The 19,810-nt window shown below is 40.1% G+C and overlaps 1 protein-coding gene across 2 annotated transcripts; it reads right to left on the bottom strand.

Moving 5' to 3' along the window:
- Positions 1-569: 569 nt before the first annotated feature.
- LOC122416443 (antichymotrypsin-2-like) lies at positions 570-4,190 on the bottom strand. 2 transcript variants are annotated; one of them, XM_043429393.1, is made up of 8 exons: positions 3,957-4,190; positions 3,293-3,567; positions 3,034-3,213; positions 2,681-2,888; positions 2,059-2,303; positions 1,604-1,801; positions 1,058-1,202; positions 570-981 (listed from the first exon to the last, which is right to left on the bottom strand). In XM_043429393.1, the coding sequence occupies exons 1-8, from the start codon at positions 4,069-4,071 to the stop codon at positions 830-832; spliced, it is 1,518 nt and encodes a 505-aa protein (XP_043285328.1). In that variant the 5' UTR covers positions 4,072-4,190; the 3' UTR covers positions 570-829. The 2 variants fall into 2 exon arrangements, with proteins under 2 accessions (XP_043285328.1, XP_043285329.1); XM_043429394.1 differs by lacking the exon at positions 570-981 and having other exon boundaries at positions 1,133-1,272.
- Positions 4,191-19,810: the final 15,620 nt, after the last annotated feature.

The following is a 19,810-nucleotide window of genomic DNA, read 5'->3' as shown; positions in this document are numbered from 1 at the left end:
GTTCATTTTGCGACTTCGTTTTGCTGCGGGACAGCCTACAAAACTAATGGATAACGTAGTTGTTTAAAATATAAAATGAAATAATTAACAACATTTTACAAATGATTCAGCTTCGTATCGCTGTTGAGATTCGTCATTTACTACTGACTCGGGTTTTTTTCTCGAAAATCGACATTCTTTCTAATGAGCTACTTCTACTTCATATTAAGGCTTACACGCGACAGTCTGCGTTATGGCGAAAAACGAACATTTTTTGAACGTCGAACATGACATTTTTGCAGTTATGATACCAATATTTATAAAATGATTTCCTGCACGAAAAAACTCGATTTTTTTCGTTGAATAAAAATTCAAGGATGGAAACCTTCGATGAACAACTATTACAATTCAACCGTTGTTCTCAACGCAATGCATGTGAGGGATTTTTATTGTAGAGAATTCAATATATCTCATAAAAATATATTAGTTACATTTTCATGCAATTTTTTCCCATGAATTGGGAAAAAGCTCGATATTGGGAAAACTTGTCATTTTCGTATTTTATTCTTAAAGAAATTCTTGCATTTCGATGCATTTTTAGAAACAATTTAATTCTGTGGTCTTATTCGTGGATGCTTTCTTCGCCATGATTCAATTCCTCGTCGAAGATGCAAACGATAAAGCATTATTGCGATATACCTCCTCGAAGATTGATAATTTTATATTTCAATATTTCGCACCCTCCCGGCTCCAGGCCAGAGCAGCGTTCATTCCTTAATATTTCGACCGAGTTTTCCGTTGTGTAGAAAAACGAAAAAAACTTACACGAAGATCATGGCGATCGAAGTGTTTAAGCCGACCTGCCATCGAAGAAAATAGTAAATAAATTGAGAATAACGTCACCGCCAGTCGCAATAATGGCAATGAACGGATGGTCCGCCTTGAATTCAACCATTTTTGGTGCATCAACGCCGCGAGGCTTCCGACGTCTATAAAAGTATCCTGGACGAAGTGAAGATTAATGTTTTTCGATTTCCTGTTTGATATCAACAATTTCAAACAATATCAGAATACTGACCAGAAGCTTGCTCATTAACAGCACCATTTTCATCGATTTCAATTACAGCCCTGCTTTGCGACGGACCCAGACGCGCTTCCGGAGAACTAGTGAACATCCTAGCGAAGGTCGCAGGGGAATCGGAGCATTTATATTCTCCGAGAAACTGAGCATACAATGCTCATCGGTAAAATTCATCGCTTTTTTTGTTTATGGATTATTCCGCGCCAAATCAACTAATTTTGAATCTTCAATTTTTTTACTTTTCCCATTGAAAAGAAGCTCTCTCGATTTTTTTCAAATTTTTCCGTCCATCTATTCACGAGTTATAATTTTTTTTTTTTTTTTGAAACTTGTCTATTTTTCTCACAAATGCTCGTAACGAGGTTTAAAAAAATCAACTCGGGTCACAAAGCCAAGCGTTTGAAGAAAATCATAGCCGCGAATGGATGGACGAAAAAAACTAAAAAAAATCCCGAGAAACTCTTCCAGCAGACATGACAAAAGAAAAATATTGGCTGAAAACAAAATATATAAAAGATTTGGAATGAGATGAAAAATACTAACTGTCGGTAGCCATTCGTCCAGTGAAATGTTACTTTCGAGTCGAAATTTTGGCAAATACAGATCAACCTTTGCCATCGTGCCTTTGTGATAAAGATCTTTAACGTTAATTTGTTCGAGTCTCGAGCACAAGTCTTGATAAGTGCTCAACGCGTTGGGCAGTATGACGAACATGCTCGTGGAACCTGATGCAGAAGTACCCTAGAACGAGTTTCCAAATGATGCAGAAAAGATTATTTGAAAGTAATAAAAGACCATTTCAAATTGAAATATTCAATGTTAGAAAAATGTTAAAAATGCCATAAAAACGAGATGAAAATTTCATTTTCAGCCTTCGTCGCGTGGTTTTATTTCTGGAAAGAATTCTTTCAATCTGCATTCCAACAGAAAATCATTTTTTCATCCTGTTCAAGCTGATCATTACCGTTCTATTTTTTTGGTGCAACAAACGTACTCACGTGGAATGGAATTTTGACGAATCTTGACTCGAGTTCCGGGAGTTCGCCGTATTCGTAATCACCATAATTATACATAGTTGGAGTATCGACTTGCTTGCCATTTAATTTCGTGAAGGGACGTAAAAATGTTTGTGAGAAACGTGTCTCCCATATGCCCTTAAAGTAGACAACACTGACGAGCAACATCACTGGATCACTTCCGAGTGGTTTTATAGGAGCAATCTCACCGTTCTCGGAATCATGATCTTAAACATATTTTTTCACAATTCAAACCTTCTTTTCGTCCGATTAAAAAAATGAATAATGAAGAAAATCACTGCCGGGATCCACATAAAATATCATTCCCAAACACGCCGGAGCCTCGATTTAGTAAACCCCGATTCGTGCAATTTTTTTCATAATGCACCAAAAATAGATCGAGCGTCAAAATAAAGCGTGAGTAAGCCCGAATTGATGCGAGAACGATGCGGAGCTACTTCCGCTGCTGTTTACTAAATCAGGCTCCCTGTGTCTCGAGCGTACTGGGCCAGTTTCAATGCTCACGAATAAAGCTATAAGAAATAATAATTGATAACAGAAAGAAAAAAAAAAGTAAAAAAAAGTGAACGAGTAACAATCTCACCGGGCTCGAACAATGCAACGTCAGGACGATTATTCGCTTTCCTGGACAGCCATTTGTTTATTTTTTCGCTTGGTATGTGTCCGTCGTCGAGATCGATACTTTGCATAACCGTGTGCAAGTAAAAAGAAGCCATATCTTTGAACGAGAGCCTCGGCCGGAGATAGGAAGCAGGATAATAAATTTTAGTAGCTATACGTAAATTGTGATTCTACAGGCATTCAAATGGGGAAATAAATTATTCGAAATTATTTTTAAAAAATTTCGAATAAAATATAAAAATTAAAAATATAAAAATTATAAATGTTCGGTGCACATTTTTATGGATAAAGGAAAATATTCGTTTTGTAACTCACAGCAAGTATTTCGAGCCATCTACGAAAGCCCTGTTTAGCAAGAGAAGTTTTTTGACCATTGATTTGAAGGGCTTTTATAAATTTCGATCTGGTTCGCCCCTGTGCCCCATAGGACAAAACAAATACTGGTATAAATGCACCCAATGGCGAAAGGACGGACGTGTTGAGCGTCATCATATTCTGGGTCCGAAAATTCAAAGACAAAAATTTAGGACTCACTCATCTCACGTGTGTTCTATTTTTTCAATAATCGTTTTACCTTAATATATTTAGTTTCAAATTTTTTTTCAATCTCTTTGATCAAACGAAGTCCTCTTCTGGGCCGTCCGAATCGACGGACAATTCTGTGGCTCGAGTTTTTCTCGATCGGATTCCCAGGCGAATTGACGTCGTTTTTTATCGCTTGCGAACATGAATTTAGCAACAGATACAGAGTAACAATGCCGATTAGAAGAAACCCAACTACGCGAATATTAAACATTCTACACGCGACGCACGGAGCACAGTGGCTAAAACTTCTCATCAATAAGGCTTCTAAAAAAATTGCACAATTTTAAAACTCCATTATTAATTTACATGCAAGAAAAACAACTTGTTCATCGAACAAAATTCTCTTTATTGGCGATGTGGCCGATAAGTTCGATGGTGGAACAAAACGGCTATTGCACCTCGCCCAGTACCTTAATTGTTAGCCAGACTCAGACGGTCTTAAGGGTATCGCACGAGGCAAAACACGCTACTGCATAACGACCATTAAAAATAAACCAAATTTATTTCTCTGTTAAATTATCGAAATGAATTGCATTATAAAAAAAAGTCGATCGAAATTTCACTGGATGAACAAATGTTTTTTTCCTTTAATCAGAGTTACTGCCCACGCGATTAGTTTTTTAGTGTTGCCGTAATAAATTAATGAAACTTGCCGTAATCTCTATTGGATATTTCGTCAAAGCGATGGTCGTGGGTCCTCGTAAAACTTGTAAAATGATCATTGAACAGTGACTTTATATACCGTCCATCACTATATCGGTGCTCCATTTAATAATCTGTCTGACCTTGGCTTTCATAAATTTAGCACGTTTCAATTGCAATGTGCTGATGATATTGCGTGAGAAAACGGTAAGAAAGTGTCGATAGCTTCGCATTTGAGTAGGACGATAAGGTCGTTCACGGCACTGGTGCTGACCCAGTCAACGCAGGTGCGTGAGGTGTCAGCCATTTCCTCGATTCCGAATTCTTTCTTAAACAAAACGCGTATTCGAAGAACGATAGCAACATCAAAAAAGTGTGACAAAGAATTTTTTCTCCGAAGTATCAGCAGAAATAGGTTTTCTCAAATGTTTTTCAGAGTTTCGTTTCAAGAAAATAGTTAGCAAAGTCAATAACGATAATGACTCCGAGCACGGATATTATTAAACAGGGAAACATGCATTTTTCTCAATAATTTTATTCGTGAGGATCTCAAAATGCCTGAAGGACTCGTAGTTCCATTTTTCAATCAGCGCATCCCGGAAAACGGACTGCGAGTCTTTACAACGTTTCGGTTTGGACAAGTCGATGAGTATCGACGAGTGATGCACGGAGTCGCTCCGGCGACTCTGGACCCTCCAAAAGTCCATTGGAAAACGAGCGTTTGCCCGAGAGACTTAAATATATAGATATAAAAAGGAGGAGTAACGATGATTGATAGCCATTGGAGAACAGTGATCCGTGTAATTCGCAGACGTAAGAGGATATGCCCTTGAGTTTTGTCCGCTTGTCGAAACGCAGTCTTGTGATTTTGACGTACGTAGTCTATTCGCATGCGCTTTTTTTCCTCCATTCAATTTCCTTTTTTCTTTCTCTTCCTTTTCAAAAACTAGGAGGTCCAAAAGAGCGGACCGGCGTCATTACCTGTCGAATTCAAAGCGAACGAATGATCGAAGAAAATCGGTAGCCCCGGACACGATCTGTTACGCTCTTTCACAGCGAAAAATGATGTTTAACACCGTACAATTTTTACAATGCCCCGTCGAAGGGAAGCTGGGCCAGTGACACGCGCATCCATCGAAACTACCCCTCAGGGCTCGGGTCAACGGTTCTAGGTCACAAGAGGATCCTCAATGTGTTGGAAATTGCCCGTTTCCATATGCCTAGAATACCTCGCACTTTTTTCGAGACCCCAATTCAAGCAGCTTCGATCCCCTCTCACTTTTCATGCGAATGAGACCACTCAACGGTAGGTCATTCGTATCAATCACATTTTCGAGAATTTACCAACGCGACGAGTACTTAGGGAATCAAATATTTTTATGAAGATTGAAATGTTTCAGTAAACTTGCTACGTTTTGTTGGACCGAAGAGCCATTGCTTTAGGGAGATGCTCACTGCAAACTTCTCCAAATTGTGCCCAACTATTCAAAAACAAACAAGTTAGGCTCTAAAGAGTGCGAAGAACAATAAATGAACAAAACGGAATATAAAAAGTGAAAAGTTGTCTTTCTTTATTCCTACCAAAATTGTCCAAAAACAAAGAAATAATGGAGCTCGATATACGAGAAGATTGCTTATCTCAGTAAGCTTTAGCGAGGCTATACTCGCGATCGCTTCACGATAGTGCAATAGTGAGAACTGGGTGCTTCTATACCGGACGAAAGTGTCCCGTCTCGAAGGTCGAGTTCGAGCTGCTCGGATTGCAAGATGGGGAAATCGGAGGGTTTACCCGCTCCAGGCTAAATCCGCCGGTCAGTGCACGAACCTGCACACACTGGCACCTCTCCTGGGCGAGAGGAGAGGATCTAAAAAGTCCCAAGTTCCGTTATTTGGGAAACTAACCACCTCCCGAGTATCGAAACTTTTCACAAGAGAGTAAGGAAATGAGTTTTGACTCGGCCCATTTTAAATTTGTAAGAAGAGGTCGCATCCGAGACGAATTTCCACGGAATCGAGTTCGATAGAAACAATTGTGAGTTTCTGCCAGGGCGAAACATCGACTGGGAACGCTGACGAAGAAACTAAGATTTTCGTCGCTTCATACCCGGAGAATAAGATTTCTTCATGCCGAAATTTAGGGTTAATACGAAAAACGCTCCTATTCGCATAATCGCGTATGAAATGTCTACAAATTTGGCTACCTAAAGTACCCAATCGTTGGTAATGCACCGGCAATCGACCCCATATGCGTAGAAGCGGGGAAAAATGCCTTTTGACCTAGTACGCCTCTTGAACATTGAATACGGAAAAAATATAAAATAAGTGAGAAAAATGTATTTGAAAAATTTGAAATAGAGTATAACGAGGCCCAGGGTTTTCTGGTTTAACAAAAATTCCAGGAGTTTTGTTCCAAAGGAAGACCAGAACGCGAGGAAAAGCATGAAAGTAGTACGTAACTGAACGATTCTTTGAAAAATGGGACCCGCCGCAGAGCGAGCTGGCGCGTTGGACGTGAAAAAAGAATAAGGAGCGGTGACAAGCAGCAGGAAGAAGAATAAGCGTTGAAAGAGACTGCTCTCCGTAGCGTGAGGCGAGAGCCGGTTCAAGCAGTACAATAAAATGTACGCACACCGAGGCACGCTGAAAATTTGTTTTGTGAGAGCCGCGGGCGCGAGTGTGTGCGTGCGACAGTCGTAGGATGAGCTCGTTGTGCACAGGCCGAAAAATAGGGATGCGAGGGCCGAGGGATGGTTAAAGGGCCGGGGGGGGGAGAGAAGAGAGGTCGAATGATGCGCAAACGGGCGGGAGTAATGACTACGGCCTGACAGCCCAGTGCTATGTCAATGGGCGTTGCATACATGCGCGCAACAATTCAACGGGAGTCAACTTGCCATCGGAGGCAAGAGAGGACGTATTTTCCTCAACGTGTTAATGTCCCCTGAGCTTTTGAAATCTACGAAAACTACTACCTGCTACTGCCGCTGCTGCTGTTTCACTATATCTCTTTTTGCTTCCTTTATTCACTTCTCTCCTTTTCAATTCCAATTGAAACGTAACGATGAGATATATAGCTGCTCAATCGTCCCACGGAAATGGGCAGCGATCCTCTCCCAAATTGGAGCCAACACATTTCTTAGAATAGCACCGGCTTTCGGTGAAATGAAACTTTTCGAAATGCCGTCAACGCGCGAATAAATTGTAGATTTTTAACAATTTTATTCGTTTTGTTGAAATTATTTTTTCGTGCAGCTCGCTAGGACGCTGCGCGAATTGATTTCTGAACTCATTGCGAAGCAACGAAGATGACAAATTTGTCAATTAATTGCTTTTGTTTGGGATCGCAATCAATTTCGTTTTATGCGTAAAGATTAGAATTTTTACTTATTTGTAATCAAATGCCTGTTATTTAAATTCAGTCTGTAAAGTTCATAGACTCTTGCATGTCTTCATGAATGGATTACGCACTTCTATCGAATCCAGTTAAAATCGATTCGTTTAGTCGTATGAAATGTTTGTAACTTTCAGTCAGCTTGATTCAACATAATCGATACCACAATCGAAAGATCCCATTGGGAGTCTTTGTTGGGCTAATTGAGAATCAATTTTTTTAGTTTTTGTGTAAAATCAGATTTTTCTCGAAGCACTGTATGAAAAGAAAGTTGCTCCGCGGTCTGCATCGCTTATTCTTCTCGAAATATTCATAGATCTGCGAAACGTTAAAAAATTCTTGTAAAATAAAATTGTAGTTATAGTCTGTCGAGCCGGATTTTTGAAATTCGAAAAATTTAGCAATTTACGGCAGTTTAAAAAGTGTGTATTTCGTGTCATAAATGTCACACGTTAATCATGTTTACAAAATTTTTTAACCCCAATATAAAAAATCCGACTCGACCGACCACAGAGAAAACAATTTCGAATATTTGAAAAAAGCATGAAAAAATATTAAAAACCGTACGAGTTACCATGCAGACCGTGCCGAGACGAGTTTTGAGAAAAACGCAAGTTTCGCGTGCGCATCAGGCCCTCTCGTTGGGCAGTCACGTTTTCTACAATAACTTTCGATCTATAGTGAATTTTCACAATCGACTTACACAGAAATACGCCTAAAACTATAGAGAATAATAGCCTGTAAAGAAAATCGATTTTTAGAAAATTCTGGACGTATGCAAGGCCTCAAGGGTTCTGAGAACATTGCCATAGTTATGGGATCGAGTGAATAATGCGGGGGGCCACTTGTAAATTATCATGTCCCAGCGTATCTTTCGTATGTTCACTCACGCAGGGTATTCAAAAGTTATATAAGTCGTCGTCACAGGTATCGCAGGCTGCGCCACTGAACTCTTCGTAGAAGTCTTCAGGAAATAAGCACTTGGAAGAAACTTACGGCGGTAATCGAAAATTTGGTCGGGTCGCAACCGCCAATTTCACAGTCGTTTAAAGAGCGATATTTCAACGTGATTTACATTCAGCAACAGCTCATCTTCCCCGCACCAGTCCATTTTAACGTCATATTCCATGATGAGAATAAAAGGAAATGAAGAGAGAGAGAGAGAGAGAGAGAGAGAGAAGCACTTATTCCAGCGGGATGTGAGTTTTCCACTTCGTCTCACGAATCTTTCGCTCGACAGAGAGCTGCAGCGGTCTAAACATTGCGCATTTGTCGTCCGTCGCATTTTATTATTTGCACCAATAATTTTCCAAGCAAATGCAACTAAAACCTGCGAGTTGTTTATTTCTACAATTATTTTCGGAACCCAGAAGGTTTTCTACTTCTAGTAACTTGTTTGTTCGTCGTCAGATTCCAGAATTGCGTGAAAAAGCGCAGCACGAATTTTCAAAGTCGAACGGTACAAAACGTTAAAACGGAAATCCGTCAATTATCCAAAAATTTCGATTAATCGTGCACACGCTAATTTGGCATCTTGCATGGCTTTCTACCTCCTTCGGGACTTCCAAAAAGTCAAACTAAATAGAAAAAAATGGCAGGTCAATAAATTTCAGAACAGACGCCTTGAAAGCGAAGTAACCAGGGCCGAAGAAGGCGTCGAGTGTGCAGGCTCGTAGACGATTCTTCTGTACGCATCAATTAAGAGAGGTCGAGACCTTTTGTAGTTGACAACGACGGGGGGTCCTCACGGATTCGACGAAGGGGGTTTGCGATTATGTTTCGAATCGGGGCACGATGTCGTGAAAAAAGAAAAAAGAAAAAAGAAAAAAAGTCTCGTGGCGTTTTCAGTAGGACCGAGCAGAATGGGGTCCAGGATGAGATACGCCTAAGAGAGTTCGAGAGGAGCCGCCGTTAAGAGGGAGCCGAAAAGAGAGAGCGAAAACTCACGCAACGTTCGGTCGTGAACGACTCAGCGTGATGTCAAAATAACCAAATGTCAACATCATCGGGCGTCAAGGGGTTCATGATCGAATTATAGGGAGAGCAACGAGCGACTCCTAGCGAGTTTCCGTTTTGCTTCAATTACGAAACAATGTCTGCGCTCTGCGCAGCTGCATGTGCCTGCCTGCTTGCCAGCACGAACGTTTTCCTCATCCTCGCGCTTTCTCTCTCACCTTCTCTTTCGTTTCCGCCCAACTTCTACATCTCCTCGTATATTTGAGTCCGCTTTGTCCAAAAAGCTCGACCAAGAATTTTCGACGTCACGCCATGTGGGTCCATTTCGCGAACATTCGATCGCAGCCACTGCACGAAGTGACGCTCCATGCCATCACCGTGCACACCGTTGCGTGACGCCCGAACCTCCGCTGGACATCGCGTTAACAAATAAAAAGTAACTCAACTGACCGCCTATGTACCGGACTCGCAGCCAATCTCGCAATCTTACCAATTCTCTCGTCATCATGGGTTACTTCGCGGACCTTTCTCACAACGCACGACCATTGTCCTTGCCTGGCCTTTTGCCACGTTTTATAGAAAGGGCGTAAATTGTAGCGCCCGCTCCTTACAAAGAGTGCATTTTCATGTTAATTTTCGTATCCCCTGATAAGGCTTATTACCCCACCCCGTTTCTGTTACGTCGCCAAGCATAATGCAAGCGAAATTAAAACGCTGACACGATATCGAAGAACATTGAATTCGATATTTTTCGCCAGCCATGTGGACGAACGTGTTTAATCAAAAATCACCTACGGAGTCCTATTTTTCGAGTTTATTTTAAAATCTAGGTTAACGCGACGAGGACAATAATACCCGAACTGAAGTTGACTCGTGGCTGACGTTTCGTTTTTCATCGATTTTAAGGATCTCTGAAAATATAAAATTCAACTAGTCGCGCGCTTGTTGGTCGGTTTTTTTTCAAAGCGAACTTCCAATCTACGGCTCCAACGCTGCCTATAATATGCCCTACAAATCCCGCGCTTGGGAGAAAAACTACAAGAAAGTTGATCGCCCTCTTCGCAACGAGGTGGCTCGACACAAACCGAATACGGTACAAATTTAGACTACGACAAGAGCAAATCGAGCGAACGGAATGAAAGCTCCTTAAACATCGGTGTCAAGGATAAAAATGCCAATCCACCGACGCATCTTGACATCAGAGGTACTGGAAAGGAAATTTTCAACTTTTTCTGTTCACCTTTCATCGCCGGAGCATCACCATTTGAAGATCACTCGATCCATAAAAAAAAAAAAAAACGAAAGTTTCCTAACGCATTGCCATCGATACCGCTTACCGCTCCGATAGTTGAATTTTTTTTCACAACTCGTGGAAATTCGCCAAATCGTGTATTACGTCGTTTAAGGTATTCTTACGGGACGGGCGCACATTGAAAATGAAATTCCATTGAAGCATATGTTTTTTTGAAAATCTTTATCGTTAGTTGAGAACGGCGGAACGATTTTTGAATGAACTCAACCGTTGCGTAGTAAGTCTAGTATTAGCTTGAACGAAAGTCAGAGCAGACAGCCGCGCGTTCGTTATTTAACGAGTTTAAGTAGTAAGGATAGTTTTAGAACAAACGGGAGTGTCGATGAGAATCTTGAGTTTCTCGGGAGTCGTGGCTCATGTCGTGGAAACGTAACGATCTTTCCAGCAACGGCAAAAAGCACATACGGAAATCCCTTGGTGAAACTACAGCGCTGTGTAGATTGCCGACAGACATTGGAGCCGAGGATCGCTCGCAAATCAAACAAACGGACCGGTCCATACGTCGTGTTTTATTATCGGCCAAGCGGGCTTTTATTACGTCCCGGGCTTGTTTAGATATGATGAACTCATGCGACGACTCCCGGAACATATGAGAATTGTACCAGGGAAATCCCATACGCGCGCATCTTATCGTACTCGCGCCTTTAGACTCTTCCCTGGCTTTGATCAATGCCGACCCTGACGCTCCCATCCTTTCAGCTGTTTCGTGTGCATCTACTTTTGTCGATAATTAATACGGGAATGCAAACATTGCTCGATACTTCCGGATCTTCCGTACCTTCGAATATCAAAGGAATAGAAAAAACATCAATCGAGAGAAAGAAAATGAAATAGTTAATAAAACGCGTACAATTATTCACGTGATCGGATTTCATGGGTTTTTCTAAATTGGGTCGATTTTTACTTCCCAATTAAAGATATTATCACTCTTGATTAATGTCAGAATTATTAGTTCAGAATTGTAATTAAAGGGGAATCCATCACCGACTGAACCTGAAATTTTATTCGTTCCTGGCTAAAATCCTGTAGTTCTATGTAAAAAATCGCCTTAGAGAGGGCAAAGGGAAGTGGACAAAGAAAAAAGTGTTAATAAAAAGACAGAAAGCTATGACAGGAATGGGCCAAGCCGAGAAGAAACAAAATGTCGAAATAAGCAAATGTAAGATTACTAGTGCTTATTTTACCAATTTACCAAACACGTTTATCTAAATAACCAATAAGACGAACCCTGTAAAATTTGATATGCGTGTCAGTCGAGCACCCATTTAAACTCTGCGTGTAAATTTCAAGACTTTCTTAAGAAAATCGTTTCGTGCGTGAACTACCTTAATCACTACATAAATAATCAAAATATTTCGTAATTTATTATTCATTTTCGAAAAGAAATAAAAATTCTCGAGTCACGATAGGAGCCTTCGAAAATTGATGAAATGTTTTTTCTCCCTACAATTTCAATCCATTCCAATCGGACTTTCAATACAAAATTTCTTCTTCCCAATGCTCATTTTTTCCCAAATCTCTTCTTTTCCTTCCTATTCGATTTTTTTTTTTTAATTTTCAAAACTACTCCACTTTCTCTTTCCTAGAAAAACTTTTCGAAATTGCAGAAATGAAGGAAAAAAAAATCACCATTTTTTAAATACCCCATTTTTCCCCAGTCCCTCCTAAAAATGGATCGATGTTGATCGGCTGCATGCGCGAGGAGCCAAAAACGAGCAATCCGGTGTCTTCGTATTATTACCGAAGGTGCAGGGATCGTACCGTTGGACCCTTTCGTCAACGGGGGCGAGATAAAATAATGAGAGAGCTGCACCGGGTGCATGTAACGATGTTGCACTTCATCATCTCGACGAAGCGTAACATGCGCGTGAATCGTCAATAAATGTACTGTAAATTTACACGATAAAGTTGGTTCTCCTTACCGAATGGGGTAACGCCAGTCGATGAAGCGTCAAGCGCGCGCACACCCCTTCCGATGCTGCACAGACGGTGCTCGCACAAAAACCCTTCGAAAATTTGTGTCCCATCTCATGAGGCTGTTACATGGAAACATGGAAAAGCCGAAGGGAGGAAGAAAAAGAGCGAACAACAGAAAAGGAAGAGACTGGCGACACCCTTTCTCGAGCACTGCCTCGACAGTCAAAAAAACGTGACGAGGACAAATTAACCCTGAGCTCGGGGACAGCCTCGCCTTGGTATCCAGTCGCGTATACCGCGATGTCATATAGCGCAGCTCAAAATTCGAGCTCGAAGCTTTCGGAGCATACGAAATTACAGAAACTTTATTCAACGAAGTTGTCAAGTATTTTTTTATATTTTGCACGCATGTGAGTTGGGCATCGAACCAGTAAATTGTTGCATCAGTGAAATGATTAAAGAGAACGCAACGAGAAAATTTTAAATCTGTTTTCCATCGTTTTTTCCACCCTTAAAAACGTCTGCCGGATTTTTCCTTCGAAATATTCGATAATCCAACAATGATCCCATGTGCGCGCACGCAGTTTTTGCAAAAGCCTCTACATCTAAGAGGACATCTCTCGCATAAGATTGCGCTACCGGGAATCACTAGAGTGTCCCGCCTTTATAGCGGGCGCGATGGATACAGCCCCCGTAGCGCTCCCGAACTCTCTCGAGCCCTTTCATTCTTTTATTTTCTTGATGGATGGTCGTACCAGGTGATGCACCCTCACCATTCAACACCCTCGTTTAAAGCTCGATACACGATACACTTTTTTCCCTTTATGCTCTCGACTGACTCTGAGCTTCTCTTTCTAATGGGATTCTCAATACGCCATTATTCTCTATAATATAAACGATTTTTTTTATTACTGTTGAACCCTTTGAATTGCTCACACAAACGGAGAATTTCATAATTTCATTGGAAATTATCAAAATTTTATTCGATGCGGGCTGTCAAGTTTTTTGGAATTAGAGAAAATGGATTTTATTTTCACTTTTGTTTAAGGAGTTTCGGTACAGGCGATACAATGTTGCCATGCTAAACCATGCTAAAAACATAAAAAATTTCAAAAAGTTTAGAATTTTATAAAATTTGGTGAACATATTCTTTAGTGCCAAATTTGCCAATACAAATTTTTTAAGATTTTTCTTCTACACACAGTTATCGAGTAATTGATCACTAAAGTTTACGTGTATAAGCATAGCGTTTCCATATATATAGGTATACATTCCGGGCATAAAAAATCTGCTTTAATGCGTAATTACTCGATAACTAAGTAGAAGAAAATTTTGAAAAAATTTGTGTTTTCGCACTTGATGTTGAAGTACATTATCACCAAATTTGATCAATTTCTTAATATTTTGACTTCTGTACCGAAACTCCTTAAGACGCCGTACGAGTTTTTCTAATTTTAAATAAACGTTGTTACTTATTTTGATGTCGCAGTATTTTTTTGTACGAATTATCATTAAAATATGCGAGGTTAACCGGTGCAAATTGACAATCAAATAGGTGCGGAGCAACACGGATGTCGTTTAACGTAATGTGTTTTTAATGTCTACGATGATTCATGGGTAAATTGCATCGCTGAAAATTTGTCTCGCTGTCCCTAAACGAGGCACCACGAACATAAACATATCGCAGAGTCACTAGGCCAACAAAAAAACACCGCTGGTATTACACGGGTTTTCAAATAGCATTCAGCTTATAGAGGAAATAGGACATGGGTGATGAAAAGTTTTCGAGTATATGGAATGCGCTGCACGAATCCATTATCGCCATTAAAAGACGATCCCAAGGCGTGTATACCCGGGAAGGCTGTTGGTGGAAGGTGAAAAATAGTTGTTCGAGCGCGTGGCGCTGAGCTGGCGCAATGCTCCAAAGATGACAAAAATTTCGGATCAATATTTGCAATACTTACTTTTGCTAAAAAGCATGCGAATTTTTTTTCTAAGCATTATCACTTATAAAAAATGATACGGCGATTAATTTTAGGGAGGGGGAAGGGACAAATTTTATTAAAAATTTTCTTTTCGAATCTGAATAAAATCACAAGGGGAAAGCAGCAAAATTAAAATAGTGTGAGTTGGAACAATGAATACTGAAAGAATGAGTGATTACAGTAGCCAAGAAATTGAAATTTCGCCTATAAACACAAAATTTTGTTTTTTTTTACCTTCCCCATTCTTAAAATTAATCGTAATATAATTTTTTATCAATGTTGCCCAGGTTGGCGAAAACTTTGGGACCATTTTTCATTGATTACGGTAGCGAAGAAACTGAAATTTCATTCGGATTTTTTCAATTTTGTTTTCTTCTGTTTTGGGGCCTTTCCCCTCCCTAAAATGAACCCCCGTATCATGTTTTATTGATAATAATGCTGAAAAAAAATGTTAGGAGGATTTTTAACAAAGGTAAGTATTGTAAATATTTACCAAGTTTCGACCATTTTCTGTAGAAATCTTCGAAAAGCTTTCGACAATTTTCGCATCGTAATTCAACTGTCAATGAGTACGAAAGGGCTCTAATGCAAGAATATTTTGAATTCGGGTAAGAAATAACTGGGAGTTGCGAAAAATGAAATAGCGACAGTGGAAAATACCTGACGGACTCGTCGACATATTTGCTTTTGATCTGTGAGACCTGGCATGAGAGCGATGTCACGAGTCTCAAATGAGCTTGTTCGTTCGTCATGTCAAATTGGAGTTGAATGAGAGCAACAGAAGGTTCGAATTGTTTATAAGGGGACGAGGAAACTCGAGCCGACGGGGTCGCCTTAACAGAGCACCTAGACACTCTTTATTTCCCCAATTCTCGTTTTAATCAACGCGTTAGGCAGTCTTTGGTAAACTGATGTTTTCATTCTCTTTGTCACACCCGCTGGCCTTTGTACTTTTATGGCACGGGCGCTCCTCTTTTGTACTCTATAATCAGCCTTTACGCCAATCACCTTCTGTGTGCCTTCCTTTTAACCTTATTTTACTTGTACCATTTTTAATTAGTATTTTAGTTAATTTATTCGCGACATAAAAGAAGTTTGATCCAAAGGCTGAAGACGTGCCCGACGTTGTTATTTTTATTTCTCAAGCAGAGCAATTCTTTTTTATTCAATGAACTTTGCTCTGTACTTTTTAGAAAAATTGTCTAAATTGGAAAAAAAACTTTGTTAAATTGATCATATACCGAGAGAGTTTTTCGGAATGAAAAAAAAAATGGCAATCACTTTTAAAATGTCGTTAAAATCACGTTGAAAATGGACCTGCTTGTCTCATTCTCTCCCTTATTCCTGTTCCACCAGTTTGTTTCTACCTCGAATTGATATTGTGAATTTTGGTACAATTGTGTTGAAATCATTTTCAATAAGGTTCAATTATGAATTTTTTTTCTACATTTTTTTGTGATATAATGCGACTACGAGGAATTCTTTCCGTTCTTCTTTCACGACAGTCAGTTTGTTTCTACTCGGGGATGCGCTCCCATTTCGTAGGCAACAATAAAAATTGAATGTGCAGCGTTTGCATTTTTTTTCTCTTCAAATAATTCGTAGTCAGTACAGAAAAGAAATCAATGATCGTTCGTTCTCCCTGCTCATTGTGACAGTTGTGAGCATCCAAAAGTTGTAAGAACATGAGACGAAAAAAATCGAATTTTGAGCATTTTTGACGTCACTGTAATTTTGTTGTTTACGTTATTATTGAAAATTGGTTCTTCCAAAGTATGATCTGATGAATTTCGTCAACGCGCTATCGGTCTTCAGTCCCTCTGAGGCCAATGCCCGTGAAGGTAATAACGCGGCGTAGAAATACGAAGCGCTCGTCGCGACAGCGAGGAAAAAAACGTTGAGAAAAAAAATGTTTCCATCTCATCCGAATCGCTTCCGGTTACGCGGACGTTAAAAATTTAGTGAATCCGAGTGTTGAGTCTGCTTCGGTAACGGGGAGAGAGTTTTTAGTTCGGCGTTTCGATTATACGGTTACTTTGGTTCCGTAAATGAAAGAATATACGAAAAACCACGCTCGGAGCCGAGCCCCGCGCGTCTGCGGTGAGACAACGAGCAACCGTGCAGGAGGATGCCATTATATATATCTGCGTCAATTACACTGGCCACCAGTTCGGCGAGATAGACTGGGAACAAAAACCGCACAAAGGATCATGCTCGGCAGGAACAACAGTTGAGCGGTTTCTTCGCTCTTTCTTTCATATTTTTTTTCTTTTTCTCATTGACCCCCCGTACCCTTGGATCGCTCATCGCGAGTTCTTCGAAATATTCCTTTAAAAGCGTGCCCAACTTATTCGATTTTCGACATATTTTTATTTGAAAAACCTGCTAACGTCGTAGAAACATTCAAATCTGTATTTATCTTCAAATTTTTACGGAATGACATTCTCAATATAATTTCTAAACTTTTATCATCTTCGAACGAAATCAAACGAATTATAACTGTCGAGAGCCTCGTAGAAATATTGGAACCGGCCACAGAGAACGCGGAGTGTTTCATTAAATTTTATTTCATGACCCAATTATACGAATATCCCTGGAACAACAATTTCGATTCTACTTCTATATTGAAATTACATTTTTCTCGTTTTAACTCGTCGTGCATAAAATGAGCAAAAAATTATTAAACAAAAGCGGTTTTATGTCGTTCGATTTTACTCATACTGGGAACACATTTTTAATTTTTTGCTCAAATTTTCGCCCTGATTTCTCTGTTCATTAAGTGAGTATGAATATTTTCAGATTATTGTGTCGCTTCGATCGAGAATTTTTCCACGTACTTGCCTAGGCCACTGCGGGGCACAGAATAGTCTTCGGCTTACGCCATTCTCAAAATACCATCTCCGAACCCCTTTTCTTCTTGTCTGCTCCAGCCTAGTGACCACAAACGACGTCTCTTGTTGGGGTATCGATTCAAGACTGCGTATAATTTGATATCGATATGGTAACACAACACCGACTGGGCACACGCAAAGTTTCTCATTCCTTATGACTCTGTTCTGCATCTCCGCATACAGGGCAGCCCCAAATTCGAATATTCTTTATTCTAAGATCGCATGAAATGGGCTTTTCAAAATGTGTAAATCAACTAATGAAATTTCAATTTTTATTTTACGAAAATCCGACACTGAGTGTGCGACGATAGTGAATACGTTTTTTACTCAAATATTTCCTCGCTCTCGAACTATTTTATTTGACAAGCCACCATCGAGTTGCTTGCTGAGATCATCACTCGTTTTCGTTGTCCTCAGCGATTCAGATTCTCTTCCAGATTTCCATATAACCAACTTCAAACTGCTGACTAAATCTTTCCTTCTATTTTCCCATAAGCTTTTAAACATCGACTTATTTTCTAAGAATATTTCATACTTCCCAAGGCGCGGCTGCGATAAAAAATTTGGGCTCAGAATGCAGTCTAAACTTTGAAATTGTAATAGTAACGATTCCATGTGGACAAGTCCGTATATAAATACTCGAAAACCAACTCTCGAGTATAGAAAGTGGAGTTTGGAGTTTGAAACTGAAAAATTTCTCAGTCGTTCGTCACTCCGGAGTTCAGAGAGCCGATCTCGAGTAATGTTAATTAGTCGATAACGTTCGATAGGGTGCGTTGTCTGAGAGACTAGCGATGGGGAGCGAGCACGCTGAACAGAATTGCAGTGGCTCCGCAGGCTCCGCGGTGAACGCGGAGAGTCGTGTCTGCGATGGGCGGAACGCGATCCATACCGTGTCCTGTCTCCATCGCCTTTCGGCCTGTTTCCCATGTCGCATCGGGTTTATCTCCAATTCGAGGAAACTCATGCCTCTCCATTTTGATAATTCGATATTCCGAGTTTCTGGGTTTGAATTTGAAAATGTGATAGAAAAAATGTTCGATCGAGCATTTTCGCCTATTTCGCAATCCTCGAAGTTGGAATTTTCAATTATCGTTCGATACACTTTCTCAGTTGGCAAAAACACAGTCTCATATGGTAAAGGAAAAAAGGGTGGAGAATTTTTCGACCCAAAACACGTTGGATCAAAACGCATTTGGAACTTCGCGGATGTTTTATTATCGATTGTATGTGCATTCTATTCGGCGTAGGTTTTCATTCCCGAAACCTGGTCGCTTCTCAATCTCGCCGACTCAATATGACGATTGACTCGATTGAACAATCACGAGCAGGATCAGTGACTCTAGCACGAGAACCGTAAAACGTTTTTACGCCATGTTTTTGGTCTCCGACAAAGCTTCCTTTCCACTATTCCCCTTTCCACGTTTCGGAGACAATACGCTCCGGAAACACGATCGTGAAAATCGATGATCGCCGAACGTTTAATTAGAAAATCAGAGCGTTATTTTTACGACCGATTGTTTATTTCTCATAACCGTTCAAATTTTACTCCCCCCCCTGCTTTGAATCACAGATTATAAAATATTCTGAAGCTTCATTATTTTATAAAAATTTTAATCATTTAACATATGATTTGTCAAAATCAGTTTTGAGTTGTTAAAGAAATCAGGCAATCGAGACTTTCCAAGAGAGAATAATAATTCACTCGTGAAAAAAGCCCTTGCGCAGGAAGCACACCAGAATGCAGAAACATCGTTCGAGAACGAAAATATACCAAACGGTTAAATGTTTTCCCTCAAAAATGCGTTTTTCGAGGGCAGTCAAAAGACGAACGGTAATGGGCAACGGAGGACGCTCGGACCAGCTGCATGAGCGTAAGCTGCGTATCTTCGTGTCTAGCCCCGTACACGAGAGACCCTTGACGCGCGGACCTCGGTCAGGCAATCCATCTGGCGCGTGCGTGACCTCTTTGTATTATCTCCATCCTGTACAACATGTCAAAATTTCTAAGAGCATTTCCAGGTCTGTTTACATCCGCTTTGGCTCGCACTGCTATTTGAAAAATTAAAATTAAAATTACGCAACACTGAACGCATTGAGAAGAACCTTAATCCGTTTATTTGTTATTACGCTAGAGAAAAATACTAGGAATATAGTATCTCGGGGACACAATATATGCGTACTGGATTGCAGCATTAATTCGAAGAGCAGTAATATTAATTGTTCTATCCACCATAGCAAAATGACCAATACCCATGTCTTTTATTCAAAAGACTCAAGAATTTTTTCTCTATAAGCATAGTAAAAAATCTTTTCAGTCGCTTCAAATGTCTATGCTGTAAAGTATGCTCTGGCAAGCCTGAAAAAAAACTACATGTATGGTAAAATGTCACGCGTATTCGGGATATTTATCATA

Source organism: Venturia canescens, chromosome 9 (genome assembly GCF_019457755.1).
Source record: "Venturia canescens isolate UGA chromosome 9, ASM1945775v1, whole genome shotgun sequence".
NCBI classification, from domain to species: domain Eukaryota; kingdom Metazoa; phylum Arthropoda; class Insecta; order Hymenoptera; family Ichneumonidae; genus Venturia; species Venturia canescens.
This window is presented reverse-complemented; position numbering and strand designations above follow the sequence as displayed.

What these genes read in the sequence shown, in the direction of transcription:
- LOC122416443 (XM_043429393.1), bottom strand. Translation starts at nt 4,071, where the DNA reads ATGGAGCACCGATATAGTGATGGACGGTATATAAAGTCACTGTTCAAT. An exon ending in AATATCCAATAGAGATTACG is followed by an intron (nt 3,568 to 3,956) that starts GCAAGTTTCATT and finishes CAATTTTTTTAG; the next exon opens with AAGCCTTATTGATGAGAAGT. An exon ending in TGGACGAATGGCTACCGACA is followed by an intron (nt 1,203 to 1,603) that starts GTTAGTATTTTT and finishes TTGTATGCTCAG; the next exon opens with TTTCTCGGAGAATATAAATG.